Source organism: Lygodium microphyllum, chromosome 14 (genome assembly GCF_053477565.2).
Source record: "Lygodium microphyllum isolate KBCC chromosome 14, Lygodium_microphyllum_v1.1.10, whole genome shotgun sequence".
Classification (NCBI taxonomy): Eukaryota; Viridiplantae; Streptophyta; class Polypodiopsida; order Schizaeales; family Lygodiaceae; genus Lygodium; species Lygodium microphyllum.
The window spans coordinates 42,969,571-42,989,227 of NC_141148.1; the positions used below are offsets into that span (position 1 = coordinate 42,969,571).

The following is a 19,657-nucleotide window of genomic DNA, read 5'->3' on the forward strand; positions in this document are numbered from 1 at the left end:
TAATGCTTATGATTCGTCCATTTGGTGCTACATGACTTAGAGATGTTACGTCCATGATTAGAGATTATTTTGAGGTGATTAGGGTCATCATTTTGCTTGGTTTTGACAAAGATTTGGCTGCTGGAATAACAGGGCTGAATGACATTTTGATTGCATATGCATTATGTCTTGCTTCTAGATTTGGTCTCGGGCATTCTAAACCATGTATTCATGCTTATGGTTGATGTTACATGCTTGGATTTGATTCCGTAATGCATTTGAGTAGTGATTAAAGCTCATTTTTGGATTAGCTTTACCTACAAGTCTATTGCTGTACATTTAGGACAGTTTCCCTGCATATTCAAGACAGCATACCTCACTGTCAGGAAATTTGATATGTTTTTATGCAGGAATATTATGGTGATACTTTGAGCAGCTTTGCATGATCTTTGGAGCTCAATCTCAGTCAGTCTGAGAGGTTATTTCAGTTTTGAATTTTCAAGACAAAATTTTCCTGAATGTCAGGACTGCACTCCTGAATTGTAGGACAGCCACCTGTATTGTTAGGAATTTCAAGACTGCACTCTTGAATTGCAGGACAGCCACCTATATTGTCAAGAATTTATGGACTCCACTTTGTTTACGTTAGGAAATTGGTATGTTAGGAACATCCCCAAGTATGTAGCAGCAAGAACATACATACTTGGGGATGTTCCTAACATATAACTGAGTGGATTTTGGAGCTTTCATTGCCTAGCATTAGCTGTCATTTATTGTCATAGAATTATTTGACTGTGAATCATGGCTAGTAGTAGTGACAATCATCTTATGCATATCAAGAAGCTTGAAGGAGCACACAACTTTGCAATTTGGCAAAAGCAGTACTATAATATCTTGTTGCAGAAGAAGCAAGCAAAGTCGAATAAAGTAAAGGGAAAAAAACCAGCTGACGTAGAGCAGAACGATTGGGATGAGCTGAATAAGCTTGCACACTCGACGATTGAGCTATCGATCTCTGATGCCTTGTTGTTTAACATTGAAGGGTTGGATTTTGCTTATGACATTTGGAAGCGATTGGAAAAATTGTATGCCTAGAAGAGTACTGCAAGCAAAGTCTACTGGCTGAAGAAACTCATGGATTTACGTGTGAAAGAGGATACTGCAATGTCTGCACCTTAGTTAGTTTAACTCCATTTTCAACCAGCTTGCCGCTTTGAATTTTAATATTGATGATGAGTTCAAAGCTACATTCTTGCTTTGCACTCTGCCAAAGAGCTGGGATACCTTCAGGATTGCTATGAGCAATTCTAATGCTATGCTTTTGTATGCTGATGTAGAGAGTGCTCTACTCATGGAAGAAATGAATCAGCAGAACAATGCATCCAATAAGTCTTCCAGTGCTTTGTGTACTAGAGGCAGATCATGACAGAAAGGCAAATCTGATAGCAAGGGATGCAGTAAATCACGTAATAAGGATGTTGAATGCCATCACTGTGGCAAGAAGGGTCACTTCAAACGTGATTGCTATAAATGGAAGAAAGAGAAAGGGAAGGGCAAGAAGACGGATGACAGTAAGGAAGAGAAGAAAGAGAGTCAGTCTGCTAAGAAGAGTAGTGTAAAGATCGAAGAGGTGAATGTACTTAGCCATGAGAGCGACAATGGGAATGATGCACTCTTTGTCTCTTCATGTTTCAGTGCATATACTTTGATAGCCGATACGGATGATGACATGCACACTTGGATTTTGGATTCAGGTGCCTCTTTTCATGTCATCCCTCACTGTGAGTGGTTTACCGACTATATAGAAGGTCGACATGGTGTTGTCCATCTTGGGGACAATTATGATGTGACATTGCAGGCATTGGCAATGTGCAACTGCAGTTTCAGCATGGATCTGTTTTCAGTCTTTAGAATGTAAGCCATGTACCGTAGCTTAAGAAGAGCTTGATTAGTACTGGACAGCTAGATGACAATGGATTTCATACCACCTTTGGTGATGGGAAATGGAAGATCTGTAAGGGATCTAGGGTTATTGCCAGAGGCTCAAAGAGCGATACTTTGTATCCTCTCCATGTATCTAGTGTGCGTAACCATGTTGTTGCCGACCGAGTAGCCAAGTGTTTGCTTGTGGCATGGCCGGTTGGGACACATGAGTCATACATGAATGAAAGTATGTTCTCGTTTTGGGTTACTTGCCTTGTCTTCGTTATGCTGATTTTGAGCACTGTGATCATTGTGTTTATGGTAAGCATGAGCAGACATCTCATAAAAAGTCTATTTCACTGAAATCTTTGTCTCTAGAGTTAGTACATTCGGATGTATGTCAGATGCTAAGGTTATCTCTAGGAGGAAAGAAATACTTTGTCACATTTATCGATGATGCTACTTGGAAGGTATGGGTTTGCCCTATTCGTAGCAAGGACGAAGTGCTTGACAAGTTTTAGAAATTTCTGGCGTTGGTTGAGAACTAGATTGATAAGATACTTAAGTGTCTTCGCTCTGACAATGGTGGGGAGTATGTGTCCAAAGCCTTTTAGGCATTTTGTGACAGCAAGGGGATAAAGAGGGAGCTCACTGCCCCTCATAATCCACCCCAAAATGGAGTTGCAGAGTGCATGAATCGGACCATACAGAATAAGGTCTGTACGATGTTGTCTCATGCTGCATTACCCCATGGCTTTTGGGCAAAGGCTGTTATGACGGCCATTCATCTGATTAACAGGTCACCAAACAAGTCTTTGGGAGAGAGAGTCCCTTAGGAAGAATGATCGGGCAAGCCACCTTCTTATGCTTATTTGCGAGTGTTTGGTTGTGAGGCTTTTGTGTACATATGAAAAGAAGAACGCAGTAAACTAGAACCAAAGTCCTGTAAATGCATATTCCTAGGATACAGTGACGAGGGTGAGATGGGTTATAGACTTTGGGATCCCGAAAAGAGAAAGATAGTACGCAGCAATGATGCCATCTTTCGTGAAGATCGCATGCATAAGTAGCCCATAAAGACTGAGGAGATTAGAAGGGTTGTTTTCAGGGAGGATGTACCTGTTGGATAGTAGTTTATGCCTAGTGGATAGCAGCGTATACCTGCTGTAAATACTCCTGAAAATGCAGGAAATGGTATTGGAAATGACCAGCAAGGTATTGCCCATGATACACCACAGTTTCAGCCTGAAAACATGCAGTTAGGACAGCCTGAACTATTAGGACAGCATGCTGGAATTTCAGGACGGCAACATGTACATGCAGAATTGCAGGCTCGTATTTCAGAAAAGCAACCTATAAATGCAGATTTGCAGGCCCAGCAGCTAGCAAATGCGGAACCTTCGCTGCGTAGGTTAACCCGATCTTCAAGTCAGCCAAATAGGTTTGTTATTGGTGTGTAGTATACTGCAGATTATGTCATGTTGACTTATTGTGGTAAGCCGTTATGCTTCAAGGAAGCAATGACTAGATTGGACAGCAAGAAGTGGTTCAAGGCCATGCTGTCGGAAATGGAATCACTTGATAAGAATGGTACTTGGGACTTGGTGTAGTTGCCTAAAAGGCAGAAAACTCTTCCATGCAAGTGGGTTTACAAGATGAAGGTCACTTCTAGTTCTTCGCCAAAGTACAAAGCACGATTAGTTACAAAGGGGTACAAGCAAGAACATAGAATTGACTTTGATGATATCCTCTCTCCTGTAGTCAAGATGACTACTCTAAGAACCATTTTGGGCTTGGTTGTAGCAGTTGAAGATATGGAGCTCATACAGATGGATGCAAAGATTGCATTCTTACATGGTGATCTGCATGAGGATATATATATGCAGCAGCCTGAAGGTTTTGTTGCTAAAGGCAAAGAAATGATGGTTTGTAAATTGAAATGGAGTTTGTATGGGTTGAAACAGACACCGAGCGAATGGTATCATAAGTTTGATACTTTCATGCAGTCTCAGGGCTTTCGAAGAAGTCAAGTTGATCACTGCTTGTACACCAAGAAGGCAGTAGATGGTAGCCTGATTATCTTGATTCTGTATGTTGATGGCATGCTGATTTTGTTGGCAGGGATACTCATGCCTTGGATTCATTGAAGCAAAGTCTTCATGGCAGCTTTGACATAAAGGATCTTGGTGATGCCAATCACATTCTTGGGATGCGGATACTCAGAGATAGATCGAAGGGATTACTCTATCTATCTTAGCAGGAGTATGTATCCAAGATTTTGTAGCGTTTCAATATGGAGGGGGGGAAAGGAATCGGAGTTCCATTGCCTCCATATGTGAAACTCAGTGCAGAGGACAAGTCTACATGTGATGATGAAAAGGCTAAAATGGCCAAGATTCCGTATGCTTTAGCCGTTGGCAGTTTAATGTATGCTATGGTTACTACACGTCCTAACATTGCCTTTGTAGTGGGAGTGGTTAGCAGGTATATGGCAAACCTTGGCAAGAAGCATTGGGAAGCAGTGAAAGGTATTATGAGATACCTCAAAGGCACAAAGGATTTGTGCATTTGCTTTGGTAAGCAGAAGATATCTGTCGTTGGCTTTACAGATGCAAACTATGTTGGACATGCAAGCTGCAGGAAGTCCACTATAGGGTATGTGTTTAACTTCACAAGGGGATCTGTCTCTTGGATATCCAGGCTGTAGAAGTGTGTTGCACTGTCTACTACGGAGGCAGAGTATGTGGTTGCCATTGAGGCATGCAAAGAGGCCTTATGGTTGTCACGTTTGATTGCTTAGCTTTTGATTACTGAGGTTCTTGTTCTCCACTGTGATAGTTAGAGTGCTATCATGTTAGCACGGAACCCTTTCTTTCATGCAAAGACAAAACACATATAGGTGAAGTATCATTTTTTCAGAGAGGTACATGACAGCAAGAGCATTGAGCTGGTCAAGGTGCACATTGATGATAACCCTGTAGACCTTCTCACGAAAGGTCTTCCAGTAGAGAGCTTTACCCATTGCTGGCAGATGATGGGTATTGGATAGGTATAGTCTCTTCAGCTTTGTATATACTTAGACTTAGCTGATTCTTTTCCTCTACCTTTGGGCACATTGCCTTCAGGGAGGAGGTTGTTAGGATAAAGGGCAATGCCCGTGTCCGCCCGTAAGGGCCAGGTTGTACATAGTACATATACCTATCTAAAATCATTATTGAGGTACACTCTTCAATACCACAAATCGTGTGTCTCTATCTCTTCTCTCTCTCAACCTGCATCTCTACACAGAAGCTCCATTGCAGCTAACTCAACAGTTTATTGCTTAGACTTTGACAAATCCCACATTGATTCTATACTAGGAAAGCCTCCAGCAGAATGCCAAGAAGTCAATTCTTTCTTATTGCTTTCAGCTTGACAAGTTCTCCACCTTTCCTGTGGGCAGAATGAAGATAGATATGATGTTTTGCTTCATCCATGGTTTCAAAATTCACCCCTATTCACACATTCAACTTTTGAGATTTTGGACAATGTGTCATTTGTGGCAATTGACATAGAGAGTAAGAGAGGATGGAATTCTTCTTACAACCAGACCAAAGACAAAGACAAAGGCTAGTAAGGCAAGGATGTGATAGAAGATGAGAAAAGCAGAAAATGAGAAGGAGAATTCCTCCAATTCTTGGTGGGGAGAAAGTTGGCCCCTTCCATTGTAGAAGAGATTTTGTGAAGAAATACAAGGTGAGGAAGGAGAGCAATAGACGGCAAATGGATTAGGGCAAAGCTGGATTGATTTTGTGTGAGCATGCACCATGGATATAGAGGGGAATTTGGGACTAATTTACTGCTGTACAAATTAGGGGGTTCACCCAAATCCCTAATCTTGTTAGAGTCCAAAGAGTATACCCACTAAGGATTTAGTGACACATTTGGGACCAATTTGCTACAGAAAAGATTAGGATTCACAAAAGAGGTTTGTTAGATGAAAATGTATGCTTGATTCACTGTTCAGGTTGGGACCTAAAGCTCTTATTAAATTTTAAAAAAAAAAACAAATACTACAAGGGACTCCAAGCTTTGAGGCTAATCAGCATCATGGCCATTGTGTGAGAGCATTTGAGCTCTACTATTTGTGAGTTTTTTTATTTGCAGATTTTGTTGTTTTACACTGATTGTGCTTGTGAAGTTTATGTTTTACTGCCATTGATTGAAGGCAGGTTGCATGTTCCATTGTCGGGACTTCACCAACTTTCTCGAGGGGTGAGCTCACTGTTGTCTCAAAGCATCACCAACTTTTTGAAGGGGGAAAGCTTGTGGTTGTCTTGAGTGCAAGCATAAGTTGCTGTAATTTGATTCAACAAAGGATTCTGGAACACATCACCATCCTTCTCAAGGGGTGAGCCTAAGGTTGTCTTGCATGCAAGTACAGATTGTTGTGAATTCAACAATATGTGGTTTTGATTGATACATTAGATGCTTTATTATGTTCATGGTTAACATTTGTCATGGATTCTTCAAGTCGGCTGTACGATGCAGAGTGATCAGAGTGGGTTACCGATCAGATCAAACATATTGATTGCTGTATGTCTGAATGTAATGAGTGTGTGTCTGGATGTTGGAGTGGTGCAAAGTTGTAATGTGACCCGAATCGTCTAAGGCCAGAGGTCCCCATCACCTTAAGTTTTTGGGGTCTTTATGGCTGTAGACCAGTTTGGGAGATCTTTTAGTTAAGCGCATGTTTGTGCCAACAGTACTGGTATGGGTGACCTCCTGAGAAGGTTTCCCCCTTTCCAACAATTGGCATCAGAGCCAAGTTGATGGTGTGCCTTACTTTGAGGGTTAAGTGATTAGCGTTTGCAAGTCAAAAGACTAATTGGGTAGTGAAGTTGCGTTCTTTTAGATTGATTAACATAATTGGCTTGCATGTAATCTTGAACAATTTGACACCAAGGGGGCTGTTGGAGTCATGCCAAGTTTTAAGATGACCCAAATTGGCTAACACTAGAGGTCCCCATCACCTTAAGGTTTTGGGGTCTAGATGGCTGTAGACCAGTTTGGGAAATAAGTGCATGTTTGTGCCAACAGTACTGGGATGGGTGACCCCTCAGGAAGGTCTCCATCTTTCCAACACCGATTGCAATTTTGTTTACATTGAATACTTTCTTATGCTCAGTTTGGGAAATAAAAGCATGTTTGTGCCAACAGTACTAGGATGGGAGACCCCTTTCGGAAGGTTTCCCTCTTTCCAACACTGATTTCATTTTGTTTACATCGAATACTTTCTTATGCTCATGATGCATTGCTAGTCTTTGCATCAATGGGATGACATTGATGTGAGGCTTGTGGATGTCTCTATGTTATCTCAAGCCTTCCTTGTATTCACATCTGATCAAATACTGAATTGTTTATATCAAGATAGGAACATATGCCAACGTTATATGATATTTATGTGCTGCAGGGGAATATCAAGAAGTTCAAGCCAGCAGTGCTTACATATCTCGAATTGTTGCTTCTTATGATGCAAATCTACTTTTTGTAGCTGGTGAGGATGGGGTGCTAGCAATTTTTGAAGTTAAGGATAGGGAAAAAGCATTGGTTGCTGGTGCCTTAAGACGTGAAAAAGAAGCATTTGGCTGGGCTGAGGAGGTATTGATTACAAAGACAGACCTTGAAGAAATGCGAGCACATGTGCAGGAATTAGAAGAGAAGGTATAACAATCCAATGTGCTTTGTGAAATTTGATTGAGCTTTGTATTCAATTAGAATAATATGACCTGTGTATATTATTGCAGGTTTCAGAATTGAAAAGTGACAATGAATATCAAATGCGGCTAAAAGACATTTCATTGAATGAAAAAGTAAAAGCTGTTAGTGACAATTTTCAACATCAGATTGAAGAAGCTCAAGCAAGATATGACAAACTACTTCAAGAAAAAAACCAAGAGGTTAGGATCCACTAAAAATCCAGAGATCAGAATATTGTTTGTTGTGGGATGGGGGCGCATGAAATTTTTTCTGGCTATTATTTCAAGCATATCAGTATCAACCCGGGACTGAATATAGATGCGAAATCGGTACATAAAGAGTTCTAGTCAGTTGAAGGTATTTAGGTTATGATTGAACAATCACATTTTGTCCTAAGAGAAAAAAGCATTAATATGACCTTTTTCCTGAAAAAGATTCACTCTATTGCTTAGATAAACATTGCAAATGGACACTCATTGCTTAGATAAACATTGGAATGAAATGGACACTCATTGCAAGTGTTGGAGGTACTCCTAATTAACATTGGTGCCACCTTGGGTAAAGAATGGCCCATGGCTTGATCTAGGGAACAAATGGCATTACACTTTGTAGTTGCTGTTAAGCCACATAGTTGCTGGCCTTTAATTTAATATGTTTTTATTGGGCTAATTTTAATCAGCTCCCAAACAACCCAAAGCATCATCTAATTGATTATTAATGAACCCAAAACACAAGACATGTTAGGTTAAAAGAGCTGTATAAAGGGGGTCAATGTGTGACCATATTCTACAAAAAGTGGTGCCAACTATCAGTGGCCTGGATTGAAGTTAATGGCCACGCCCTCCTGCTGATTATTAATGCCCATTGCTGCCGGTCTCTCCTCCCTCCTGCGGCTGCAGTAACATCAGTGACTGCTGTTTACTGCTTTTCGCCATCTACAGCAGCCTTTCCTCTCCAGTTGCTGCCTGGTGCCATCATATCCAGCCTGTCACCATCATTTGCAGTAGACTGTCACCTTCCGACTGCTGTCACAGCAGTGTTTCTGCTGACTCTGCATGCTCAGCACCTGTTCTACACTGCCATTGCCATCACTCACGACCTTTTGACTGCTGGTTGCTGCTTGGCATCTCATTTGCAGCAGGTTGATACTGTTCAGCTGCTGCATGATAGTCATACTGCTGTGTATCAGCAGTTCAGCAGTCGTCTTGGACAGCATGCCCTCTCCATCAGCCCTCAAACATCTTCGTTTGGGAGTCCAGGCTCTCCTTCAGTTTGTGGGCTGCTTTCAAGTTGCTGACCTGCTGTTTCCAGCCTCTCTATTCTGAAAAACTGCTACATTTGTAGTCATTGCTGCAGTTGCTCATCCTTAGAGACTCCATCGTTCATCTTCAACATGGAGAGATGGTGGTTTGCGGCATTCAGGCTCTGTTTGGAGAATGACACACTCCTTAACATCCCTTAGCCTGCTCCCAGAGATTGTGCTATTGGATAGCCTTCTGCTGCATTGAGCTCACTGTTGATGCTTTTCAGTTGGAGCTGATTTCAGTCCAGGCTCAGTCATGCTTAGCAGAGTGTAGATCCAGAGTATTGCATGATGCTCAAGAGGCGGGCAGTGTTTCTACTTCGTTGGTGCAGATACGCTCACGTATCTAGAGGCTGTTTAGAGATCTTTCAGATTCCATACAGATACTTCTATGATCAGTATACAAGATACTTTTGTTTCTACAGTTGGCCCTCTTCCTCCCTATCCCCCTTTGAGGGGGGGAAAGTTCTGCATTCACTGATGTGGGCCTTGAACTTGCATTGCCAGTGTAGCAGCTCTGTGGTCTATCCTCTCTACTGCACATGCATTCATGAAAGAATTGGCGAGTATTACTTCAGAAATGAAAAAGGCACCCTCTGAAGGGGCAGTTGTCTGCACGTGGCTTCCCTATTGGTGACCATAGGGAGGCCAATTCTTAATGTAAGCTGATCAAGCAATAGGTTATGACAGTAACTCACTTAGAAGGCTTAGAGTTAGACCTATTATGCTCTAGTTGAAGTATGGGTCTAAAGCCTTGTCCTTTGGATTGTAATGTGCAGACTTTGTAGCTCTAGTTAAGTTGGAATTACTACTCTGGGTTAAGTGCACTGTGTTCAGTAATTGAAGGTGTGCAGTCTATTGGATGGAATTTTAAATATATGCCTTTCTAGGTAAGTGGGAAGCCCTTGATGCTACATTTGCACGCTGCTATCAGTTCCACCCCTGTGCAAGTTCCCTTGATTGCTTTAAATTAGCAGTGTTTGCTGTCATTCAGCTGTGTCATTTTCAAGCTTGCTGCATGCTGTTCAAGCCCTGCAATAGCTGTGTTCTACTGCCTGATAAATCCGTGTTGTTAAAGCAGAGCACTTTTGTGCAAATTGTGCTCAAAGAACTTTTTCAAGTGGTTTGGGAGTGGTTGCTACACAAAGCGAAGAGCTGCACTCCTAGGGTAACAGTGAGGAGACAATTTTAGCAGCCAACATCAAGCTTGTAAAAGCTTTCACTCATCATTTTCCCAGGTTTCTCCCATCTTAATGAGGAGATTTTGAGACAGAACATTCACTTTGAAGGACAAAGTCACCATTTCCCCTCTGGCCTTGTGATGGGTTCTTGGGCTTTTCTCTTGGAGACCTGTCAGTCATGGCCCAGTCAGGTTTGTTGAAGGCAATTTCCCCTCAGGTATAGGATGATAAACTAGATGCGTGATCAGAGTAGACATCGTGCACCTATCCCTTTGCAATGATGTCTTCAAGCTTACGATCCTTGTCCAAAGATGAGTTGGGGTGGATTTTTCAGAAGACATGATGTACTAACAATTTTCTCACAAAGAAACGAAGAAAAGGATAACATTTCCAGCAGGCATCACATCACTATTCCAATGGTGATACTCTATGGCAATACCTGCATCTTTGGCAGCTGGCTTTTGGAGAGACCTGTTTGCAGACCCCAATGGGATCCAACAGTGGCTTTGGTACCATTGTCCTAGTATTTGTCCTGTGTATAGAAGAAATCCATATGGCCAGGATTGGTGCTACACAAGCCTCAGCAAAACATGGAAGAAATCAGGGGCTATCCTCTGATTCTGTTTGGAGGTTTAGATCTCAGGAAGCTAAGCTGCTAAAAACCTACATGATATTGTGCTGCAGGCAGGTTGTTAGTGAGATGCTATCTTCCACTACTTATTCCACATGTGGCCACCACTTAGAGACTCCAATTCTCTGCGATTGGGACTGCTCCTTGCTCAAGATATTTGGTAAGAGTTCTCAGAATGCTTTTCTGAGTCTCATCATCATTTGCAATTTTGTAGAGCAGTCGCATGGTCCTCATTAGTTTTGGAATATGAGGATCATCTTGATGTATCAGAATTTCCAAAGACTTGATGACTCTTTCATTCACTCCTGGCTTCTTGCAGACACATTGGCAAACTAGCTAGCTATCAGCAGCATAGTAGGCATATCTGGAAGTGATACACATGCAAGGATTGTTCAGCAATGAAGTTTCTCTTCAGAATGAACATTTCTGCTACCTGGCTTGACATTATTCATTCCTTTGGGAAAGTCTCAGGTGATATTGAGAGGATGAGACCTCGAGGCAAGGTGAGAAGCCTTTCATTGTATTTGGGAGCTAGGGCCTTTCCTCTTTGGGAGATTTAGTGGATCTACAAGCCAGTGGTGTGCAAACCCCCCACCCCCAAAAGGGGGAAGAACACCTAAACCCCTGCAGGCTACCTTTTTTTGGCCACCCTGTTCTGTTCCCATTCAACAACAGCACAAAAGTAAACACATCCATTGCAGGACGCTACCCTCTAGAGCACCAGCCTACGGGCTTCTGTTTTGTTAATTATCTACTCATAGAAGGGAGCTTTGCAGTCTGTGACCCATTTGCTTGATAAGAAATCTTGCATGGATTGAAGACTGATGAAAGCATCACCAATTCTCATAGGTAGCAGAAGTCCGAATGTGAGTGGTGCCATGTGTTGTGGGAAAGCTTACCCAGAGGCAGTTCAGGAAGGAGGATTCTCAGTCAAGGGTAGATAATCATAAGCTTTGCCATATCCTTGGTGCATCTTTGCAAATGGACAACTTATTGGAGTTAAGGCATGCTGCATGCTGCCATTTGGTCCAATACAAATGCCCACCTTGAAGGGCAAAGCTGATATCTAGAATGCATCAAGCCTTCCACAGCTTTGAGAACTCTGCATGGTAACATCCTTGCATCAGTGTGAGCATTTGGGGTGCTGTGTATAAGCGGGTGCAGGAACAGGTGGATGTAATGTTACAACTATGTCATTTACTGCATAAATTGGAGCAACTTGTAGAAGATTATTGTCTTTATTTCAAAATTATGTAGAATATCTTACAATTTACAGGCTTTTATGTTTTTGCTACAATTGAGCTAGAAAAGTTCACCCACCTTCTTATTGCTCATGCTTTTACATTGAAGGTTATAGAAAGTATTGGCTTCTGATTACTGGGTAGTACAGGAGTTGAATATGGAAGAAAAGCAGATTCGTACAGAGGAACGGCATCTACAACAGCTAAAAGAGTTAGAAGAACAATGGCAGCAAAAAATGATGGCAGAAGTTCAACGGTGATTCTCTTCACATAAATTTTGAAATTAGACTAATGCATTGCAGCTTTTTCCAAAATTTCTAACAATTCTAGCATACCCAATTATCAATTATCCATATTCCAAGTAAAAGATAATGAAAGGGGCAAAGCATTTTCAGAAATGTCTCTTTTCAGAAGGATCTTGGAGGCTTAAAACAAAACTTAGCATGATAACCAAGGGGTAATGATACATCTAGAGCAAGTGTCAAAGAAATGCTTAGACATTTGGGAGAATTTTGGGAAACGCCTAAATGTTGGAGAGTATAGAAGCCATCTGACAGACTTGTTACAAAGCAGACGAACCTGCTATTGCAAAACTGGTCACAACAGCTTCTAAACTTGTAACAAACGTCTTTTGGAGAAGAGGAAGAAATCTAAGCAGTGTACGGATCTAATGATTATAATGATCCAGAATTGAATAGTTTAGGCTATATCAGAAGATCAACATGCTAGGACCAAAAGAGCTGTGCAAAGATGGGAAATGTAAGGAGGATTGCCCTAGGGCCTAGGAGGTTTGGAGGAGGGCCTTTAGCAAGGTGTTTCATGGCTCAACAGAGTCTATGATTGTGACATTGCAGACAGTGGCATGAGTCATGGGCACAGGCCTAAGCTGGAGGAGGGCCTTTAGCAAGGTGTTTCATGGCTCAACAGAGTCTATGATTGTGACATTGCGGACAGTGGCATGAGTCATGGGCAGAGGCCTAAGCTGGAGGAGGGCCTTTAGCAAGGTGTTTCATGGCTCAACAGAGTCTATGATTGTGACATTGCGGACAGTGGCATGAGTCATGGGCAGAGGCCTAAGCTGATACGAGGATACACAAGGGAGTCATGCTTTATCTCATTTCAGGTCAGCATGATTGCCATGCCAGAGTTTTCAAAGTCAGCGTAGACTTACCAGCACTGCCACCAGTGGGAGCTCATAGCTAGTATCATTGTTTGGTGTATGTCGACAGCTATATGTTGCCACACCATATATCTGTTGGGCATGTCCACTACAAACTCTCTCCAAGATTTGGACAGAGATTATCCATACACTTCAAGGGAGATGGGAGAGGATAAAAGAGTGGTTTGGAGACTACGAGGACAAGGAGAGATGCTTTTCTCAGGACCTGGGATTTTGGCACCTTTCTTTGTTGGCCACACATGATCTGAACAATAGACCCCTGATTGGCTTTTCACTTAGGCCTTGTAATAGACTTTCACTTTGTTGTATATCCATCGCAGCGAGAAACGTTAGAAACGAAACGTCAGAAACGTGTTTCATAAGTTTCTTTCAAGAGGGGATAAAATAAGAAACATGGGTTTGTTCATATAGGGATTTTTAATAGTTTTGACTGGGGAAAGAGGTTCTAAACCTCTATGGAACTCTCTCTTAAACAAAGAATGGCTAATTGAGCTTGAGTGGTAAGAGTCAATTGAGAATAATATATTATATGTTACATATCCATGATCCATTATTGATTTGTCCCTTATGTCAAAGTTAGTCTTTGGACAAGCTATACTCATAGTTGCCTCCGTACGACGTACGGATGTGTCCGTGCCGTACGATTCGTACGGTACTACACGGTACACATCCGTATGAGTTCGTATGAATTACTGGGTCTATTTGGGCCACTTGGTCTACGCGTCATCGATCCCGCGTTTTCTACGCCCCCGCCTTTACTCCTGCGCGTTCCGCCTGCTTGCGTGACACTTTTTGGGGGGGTGGGAAGCCTTGGATACCTCATTCCACCCCCTTTTCCAGCCATGCACTCCCCCCAGCCCTCTTTGGAATCCTTCTAGCTGGCAGCCCTCTCTTTGACGGTTGACCCCTCTTTGACTGTTTGAACTTTGACCCTTCTCTCATCTACAAAAGGTGCTCCTCTCCTCCATACTTCCACCGATTCAGCAAGTACTTACCATTCTCATCTTCCTCTCTTGGATCTTGATTCTTGAATGGACTTGTGATTTGTCATTCTCGAATCTCACCTCCCATCCCCTCTTTTCCGCACCCTATCGAAGCATTTGGCATTCTCAAATATCATTTCCCATCCCCTCTATCCCGCACCCTATCAAAGCATTTGTTATTCTCATCTCCCATCCCCTCTCTCTCACTCTTGCTCTTTCAACTTTATCCCAACCCTCGGGCCTTCTGGAGTCTCCCTCCCTTTCAACTTTCAAGACTCAAGTTTCAAGAGTCAAGACTCAAGCATCTCTCTCTCTCTCTCTCTCTCTCTCTCTCTCTCTCTCTCTCGGGTCTCTTTATCTATCATTGGCACCATGACTCGTGAGAAGCATGAGGCCTTCAATTTGCATGTGGTCCATGTGGAGAGGGACACAAAGAAGTCCAACTCCTACCATTGGACATGCAAGTATTGCGGAAAGCGCTATATAATTGATGCAACTTGTCTTCTCCAACATCTTTCCAAGACCGGGGGGGGGGGAGGGGGGGGGCAAGTTGCTCCATGCAAGGAGATCCCTCAAAACATTGCAGAGGAGATTCTCGCCAAGATGAGAGGGGAATCCACAAGAGGAGGAAGTGGCTTATCGGCACAAACTCCTATGGCTACTAACGAGGAAGCATCCAATGTGGGCGTATCTTCAACCAATGTGGGAGAGGCCTCTACCATTGGTGGTGGGGGCTTTACATCTGCATCCGGCTCCGGTAAAAGATAAAGAGTGGAGACTTATGCAGTGCCGGAGAAACAATCCTCTCTCTCTCAAGCTCCCGGCCATGTGCGTGGATCGGTTGCCTTTCTTAGAGAAAGGCAACGACTTGTGGACATTGAAATTGCACGCACGATGATTGACTGCAATCTTACATTCAATGTCCTAAAGCAAGAGTTATGGAAGAAGATGGTAAAAGCCATTGCCAATGTGGGTCCATGTGAAGGATGGATTGGTGTTAAATACAATGACATGAGGACGAAAAAGATTGATGAAGAGAAGGAGAGGATTGATAGAGCCCTTGATCCTATTCGGGCCGCATGGATAAAATATGGTTGCTCCATTCTCACTGACGGATGGAGTGATCGTAAGAAACGGGGCATCATCAACATACTCGTCTCATGTCCACTCCGCACTTACTTTTTGCAAGGCGTAGATTTTATTTTTTTGGCAAGTAAAATGTGGTCGATTATATTACTAAAAAAATTAATTACAAGAGTGTTCATGCTCAATAGACTAGCTGGAGCTGATGCAAAGTCTCCAATACATCATGTATACAAGCCTCTCAAGGCGGCCTAAGGGGGATGGGGGTAAGAAGCCATTGGGGGGGGGGGTATATCGCCAACTGGGGCTGCTTGCTTGCATCACAAAGAACAGACCCTGGCCGCCCCAAGTGCGCATGAAGTGACCTCGGAGCTCCTGATGAGCCCTGGACTCGCCCTACACCTGATCCCATCGGCCGTGGAGGGAGTGGATGATGGAGGTCCAGAGCTCTGCTAAGGTCGCATGTGCTGAAAGTCTCTCTCCGCCGAAAGCCTCTTGACACCGTGCCTTCCAGACATGCCATTCAGTAAGACTCCCTATGATCTCCCATACCTCCGAGTGGTCTGCTCTGGGCTCCAGTACCTGGTGGATGGGTAGAGTCTCCAAACCGATCACTGTGCACGACCCTGCCTCGATAATGAATATTGTGTCCTGCATCGTGGCCTCATATAGAAGGTGGCAGCCCTGGCTTACTGTCTGCCAATAGAAAGCTCCCCATGAGATACATCCAAGGCTGGGTGCTATACGGCGAAGGATGCGGTATACTCCTCTCCACACGAGCTGCGCCTCCTCACATGACCAAAGGCAGTGCAATGCTCTGGGGTTTCTAGAGGCTGTTGTGTGCAACACTTACAATCTCCCTTCTGCATCTGGGCAAGCCAACTTCCCACTGCCAAGCCTCCATGTGCCATCAACCATAAGAAATACGGCACCCTCCTTGTTGGGTATTTGACTCATGCCTCACTTACGCCTACGCTCATATGGGAGTGTCGGTGATCAGTAGGACACTGGGGCACTTTTTACTCTCGGTAGGAGAGGTTTTTTCCCCCAAACTTATAGTCTTATTGTCGTATGTGCTTATGTGCTTATGTTACACACTTATGGGCACTTAGTGTGTGTCGGGTGTGAACACCCCCTACAACCCTAAGGTTTAAGGGTTGTACTTTGTACTTTCTGGTCACACTCTTTCAGTCTGTTCTCTTGGGTGTCGTGCTTCACTCTGTCTCTCACTCTCACACTGTCTACTGAATCTCAGCTGCACCTCGATCCTCCCATCTCACATTTGGTATCAGAGCAGTCTGCAGTCTGCAGACTGAAGCTTCCACTGTCTGCAGCGCCCGCCAGTTCTCAGTTCTACTCCAGGCCTTCAGCTCCAGCCGATAGCGCATCTCGTCTGTCTACTCCTGCTTGTCAGGCAAGACCTGTAGCTCGTCACCAGTTCAGCAGTTCGACCTGTAGCTCGTCTGCTCGCCAGCACCGCCTGTGGTATCCAAGCGCAGCCTACCTGTGGCACGCCGCCTGTCTCTGCGCCTGTCCGTCTGCCAGCGCGCAGATTTAGACGCCGTCTCCTGCTCCAGCTCGTTTGCCTGCTCCAGCATGTTTGCCTGCAAACGTTGGCCTCCAGTCGCCAGTGTGCAGCTCCAGCTCGTCAGGTTTGGGCGCCGCCTGTCATCAGCGCGACCTGTCTCCAGGGCCACCTGTTTCCTGCGCCGCCTGCTTGAAGCCCACCCGTCTGTCTGAAGCGACGCCAGCTGCACACGTCACTCAACGTAAACGTCTGCTCGATTGTCAAGCCCGCCCGACTTCCGTCTGACCAGTGACCTGCCACACTGCCCCGTCAGTCTGCAATCCACGTCAGGTATTTTTTACCAAAATTTTTTATTTTAGTCCAGAACAAAGTTCTGGAAGAGGAGGTTCATACGCGGCAGGCACAGCATACAGGATACAGGTGTGGGATAAATTTGATGCAAATTTTTGGACTGGTTCGTCAGAAATTTTGGGGCTTTTGTGTATTTTGAGGACAGTTGCATATGAATTGCTGTTACAGTCACAGAAAGACTGTTTTGACAGAAATTTTGGTAAAAATTTTGGGGATTTTGATATAACAGTGTTGCTGAGCACTGTTTACACCTTGGGAAGCGTGTATTAAAAGACAGTTTTTGACAGAGTACGCCCTTGCACATTAATTGCAGAAGTGTGTTTGCTGCAATTTCTGGAAATTTGCATATTTCCAGTCCTTACTGCTTTGACATTGCTCATTTGTCTTTGGAAATTTGTCATCATGGCAAATCAGGGAGGTGATGTCTTTACATATGTATCCAAGGAAGACAGATTGGACGGAAACAATTACTCGCTATGGTCATTCATGATGAAGAATGTATTAGTGGCCAAGAATTTATGAGATTATGTCAGTGAAGAGAAAACTCGACCGGGAGTTGTAGCTCCCGTTACTCCTCCTCCCCATGGCGCACGTGGACAACGGGGACCTCAGCCCACTCCACCTCAACCACTTCCTCCAAGAACTGCAGCTCAAAAAGCTTGGGATACACGTGATGCACAGGCCTTATCGCTGATTGCTCTGGCAGTTCAGCAGTCCATCATCCCTCACATTCGTTCAGCATCTTCTTCACGAGATGTATGGTTGACTTTGGAGCATATGTTTGCAGGAAAGAATGAGACTCGGATCTCTTTCTTGAAGAAAGAGTTGGAGACTTTGAAGATGAATGAGGGTGATTCTATGCAGGATCACTTGAATAAGATTCAGGACTTGAGGGAGTAGCTCATGAATGTAGATGAGTATTTTTCGGATGCACAGTTGATATCCACCACCTTGAATTCCTTACCTCCTTCGTACTTGTCTTTTCATACTGCATTGAACCTCACCATGAGGATTGCCGAGCACCCACTCACTTTTATTCAGTTGGTTAGTTTGCTTCTAGAGGAGGAGCAAACAAGGAAAAATAGTGGTGTGGATGCTATAGTCTCTGAGTAGGCTTTTGTGGCAAGACAGAAAGGCAAAAACAACAAGGTGAAAAATGCTCCACAGAGTTCTGGTACTTCGGGCACATCGCAGAATCAGACACAAGGGGGGACACAAGCTAAAAAGGGAAAATGTCATTATTGTAAGAAGCCCGGCCACTATATCACTGAGTGCAGGAAGTGCATTGCCAAAGAGAAGAAGGAGTCAGGAATGTCTATTTCTACTACTCCTTCCACTGCTAGTGAGTCCTGTTCTTTGTTGTGGACAGGGACTATTGTTTTTACACTTGCAGTTATGACATCTCTTGGGCCGATAGAGCACTTAGCTCTACAGAGGATGCTGACACTTGGTTCTTTGACAGTGGTGCTTCTAGACATATTACATCTCGCAGAGATTTGTTTGCTTCAGTTAGTGCACCTCCCGTTGGGAAATCGGTACAGTGTGCCAGTAATGCATCATGCCCTATTCGTGGTATTGGGGAGAATCAAGAAGAATTTGCTTTCTATTTCTTCTTTGGCACGTTGTGGTTTGCAGGTCACATTTGATGATGATCGTTGCATGGTTAGAGATAAAGAACGCATGACTTTGGTCTTGACAGGATCTTTGTGTCATGGTTTATATGAGTTGGATGCTCTTTCAGTAGATCAGTCGGCATATTTGACATCCACTTTTACTCCTGCTATGATACAGACGGAGTTATGGCATGCTCGTTTGGGGCATGTAAACTTTGGCAGTTTGATGTTTTTGCAGCGTACTCAGATGCTGGATGGCTTACCTCTCTTGGAGAGACCTCCTGAGCACTTATGCGAGGGATGCATTTTGGGGAAAATTTATCGTTTCTCATTTCCCCGTGATGTTGCTTTCAGAGCAACAACCAGATTGCAGTTGGTGCATTCAGATGTTTGTGGGCCTATGCAAACAATGTCATTGGGCGGTTGTTACTATTTTGTGACATTCATTGATGACTTTATACGTTTTTGCTAGGTCTACTGTTTGAAAAAGAAGTCAGAAGTGTATGATGCATTTTTGGCTTTCAGTGCACTTGTTGAAAATCAATGTGGATGCAAAATTAAGACTCTCCGTTCGGACCGAGGGGGGAATACATGTCCTCTATGCTGAATTCCTTTTTGAAGCAGAAAGGCATAGTCCATCGGTACACTACTGGCTATACTCCACAGCAGAATGGGGTAGTAGATAGGAAGAATCGGTCACTCATGGAGATGGCCAGATGTATGCTGAAGGCAAAGAGCTTGCCTCATAGTTTTTGGATGGAAGCAGTCATGTGTACTTGCCATATTTTGAACAGATGCCCTACCAAAGCCTTGAAGACCATCACATCTTTTGAGGCTTGGAACAGCCGTAAACCTTCTGTTGGTCACTTTCGTACCTTTGGGTGTCTTGCCTATGCCCATATTCCACAGGTACTTAGAAAAA

At 43.6% G+C, this 19,657-nt stretch overlaps 1 protein-coding gene across 3 annotated transcripts in view; it reads left to right on the forward strand.

Moving 5' to 3' along the window:
* LOC148025541 (uncharacterized) overlaps nucleotides 1-19,657 on the forward strand; it is a 121,436-nt gene that overhangs the window by 48,493 nt on the left and 53,286 nt on the right. For all 3 annotated transcript variants that reach the window (XR_015693117.1, XM_087692743.1, XM_087692745.1), the window contains exons 9-11: nucleotides 7,355-7,605; nucleotides 7,689-7,841; nucleotides 12,147-12,253. Coding sequence is in view for 2 of the 3 variants with exons in the window: in XM_087692743.1 (XP_087548869.1) it covers nucleotides 7,355-7,605; nucleotides 7,689-7,841; nucleotides 12,147-12,253 (511 nt within the window). In the remaining variant the exon portion in view is untranslated. The remainder of the gene's footprint in view (nucleotides 1-7,354; nucleotides 7,606-7,688; nucleotides 7,842-12,146; nucleotides 12,254-19,657) is intronic.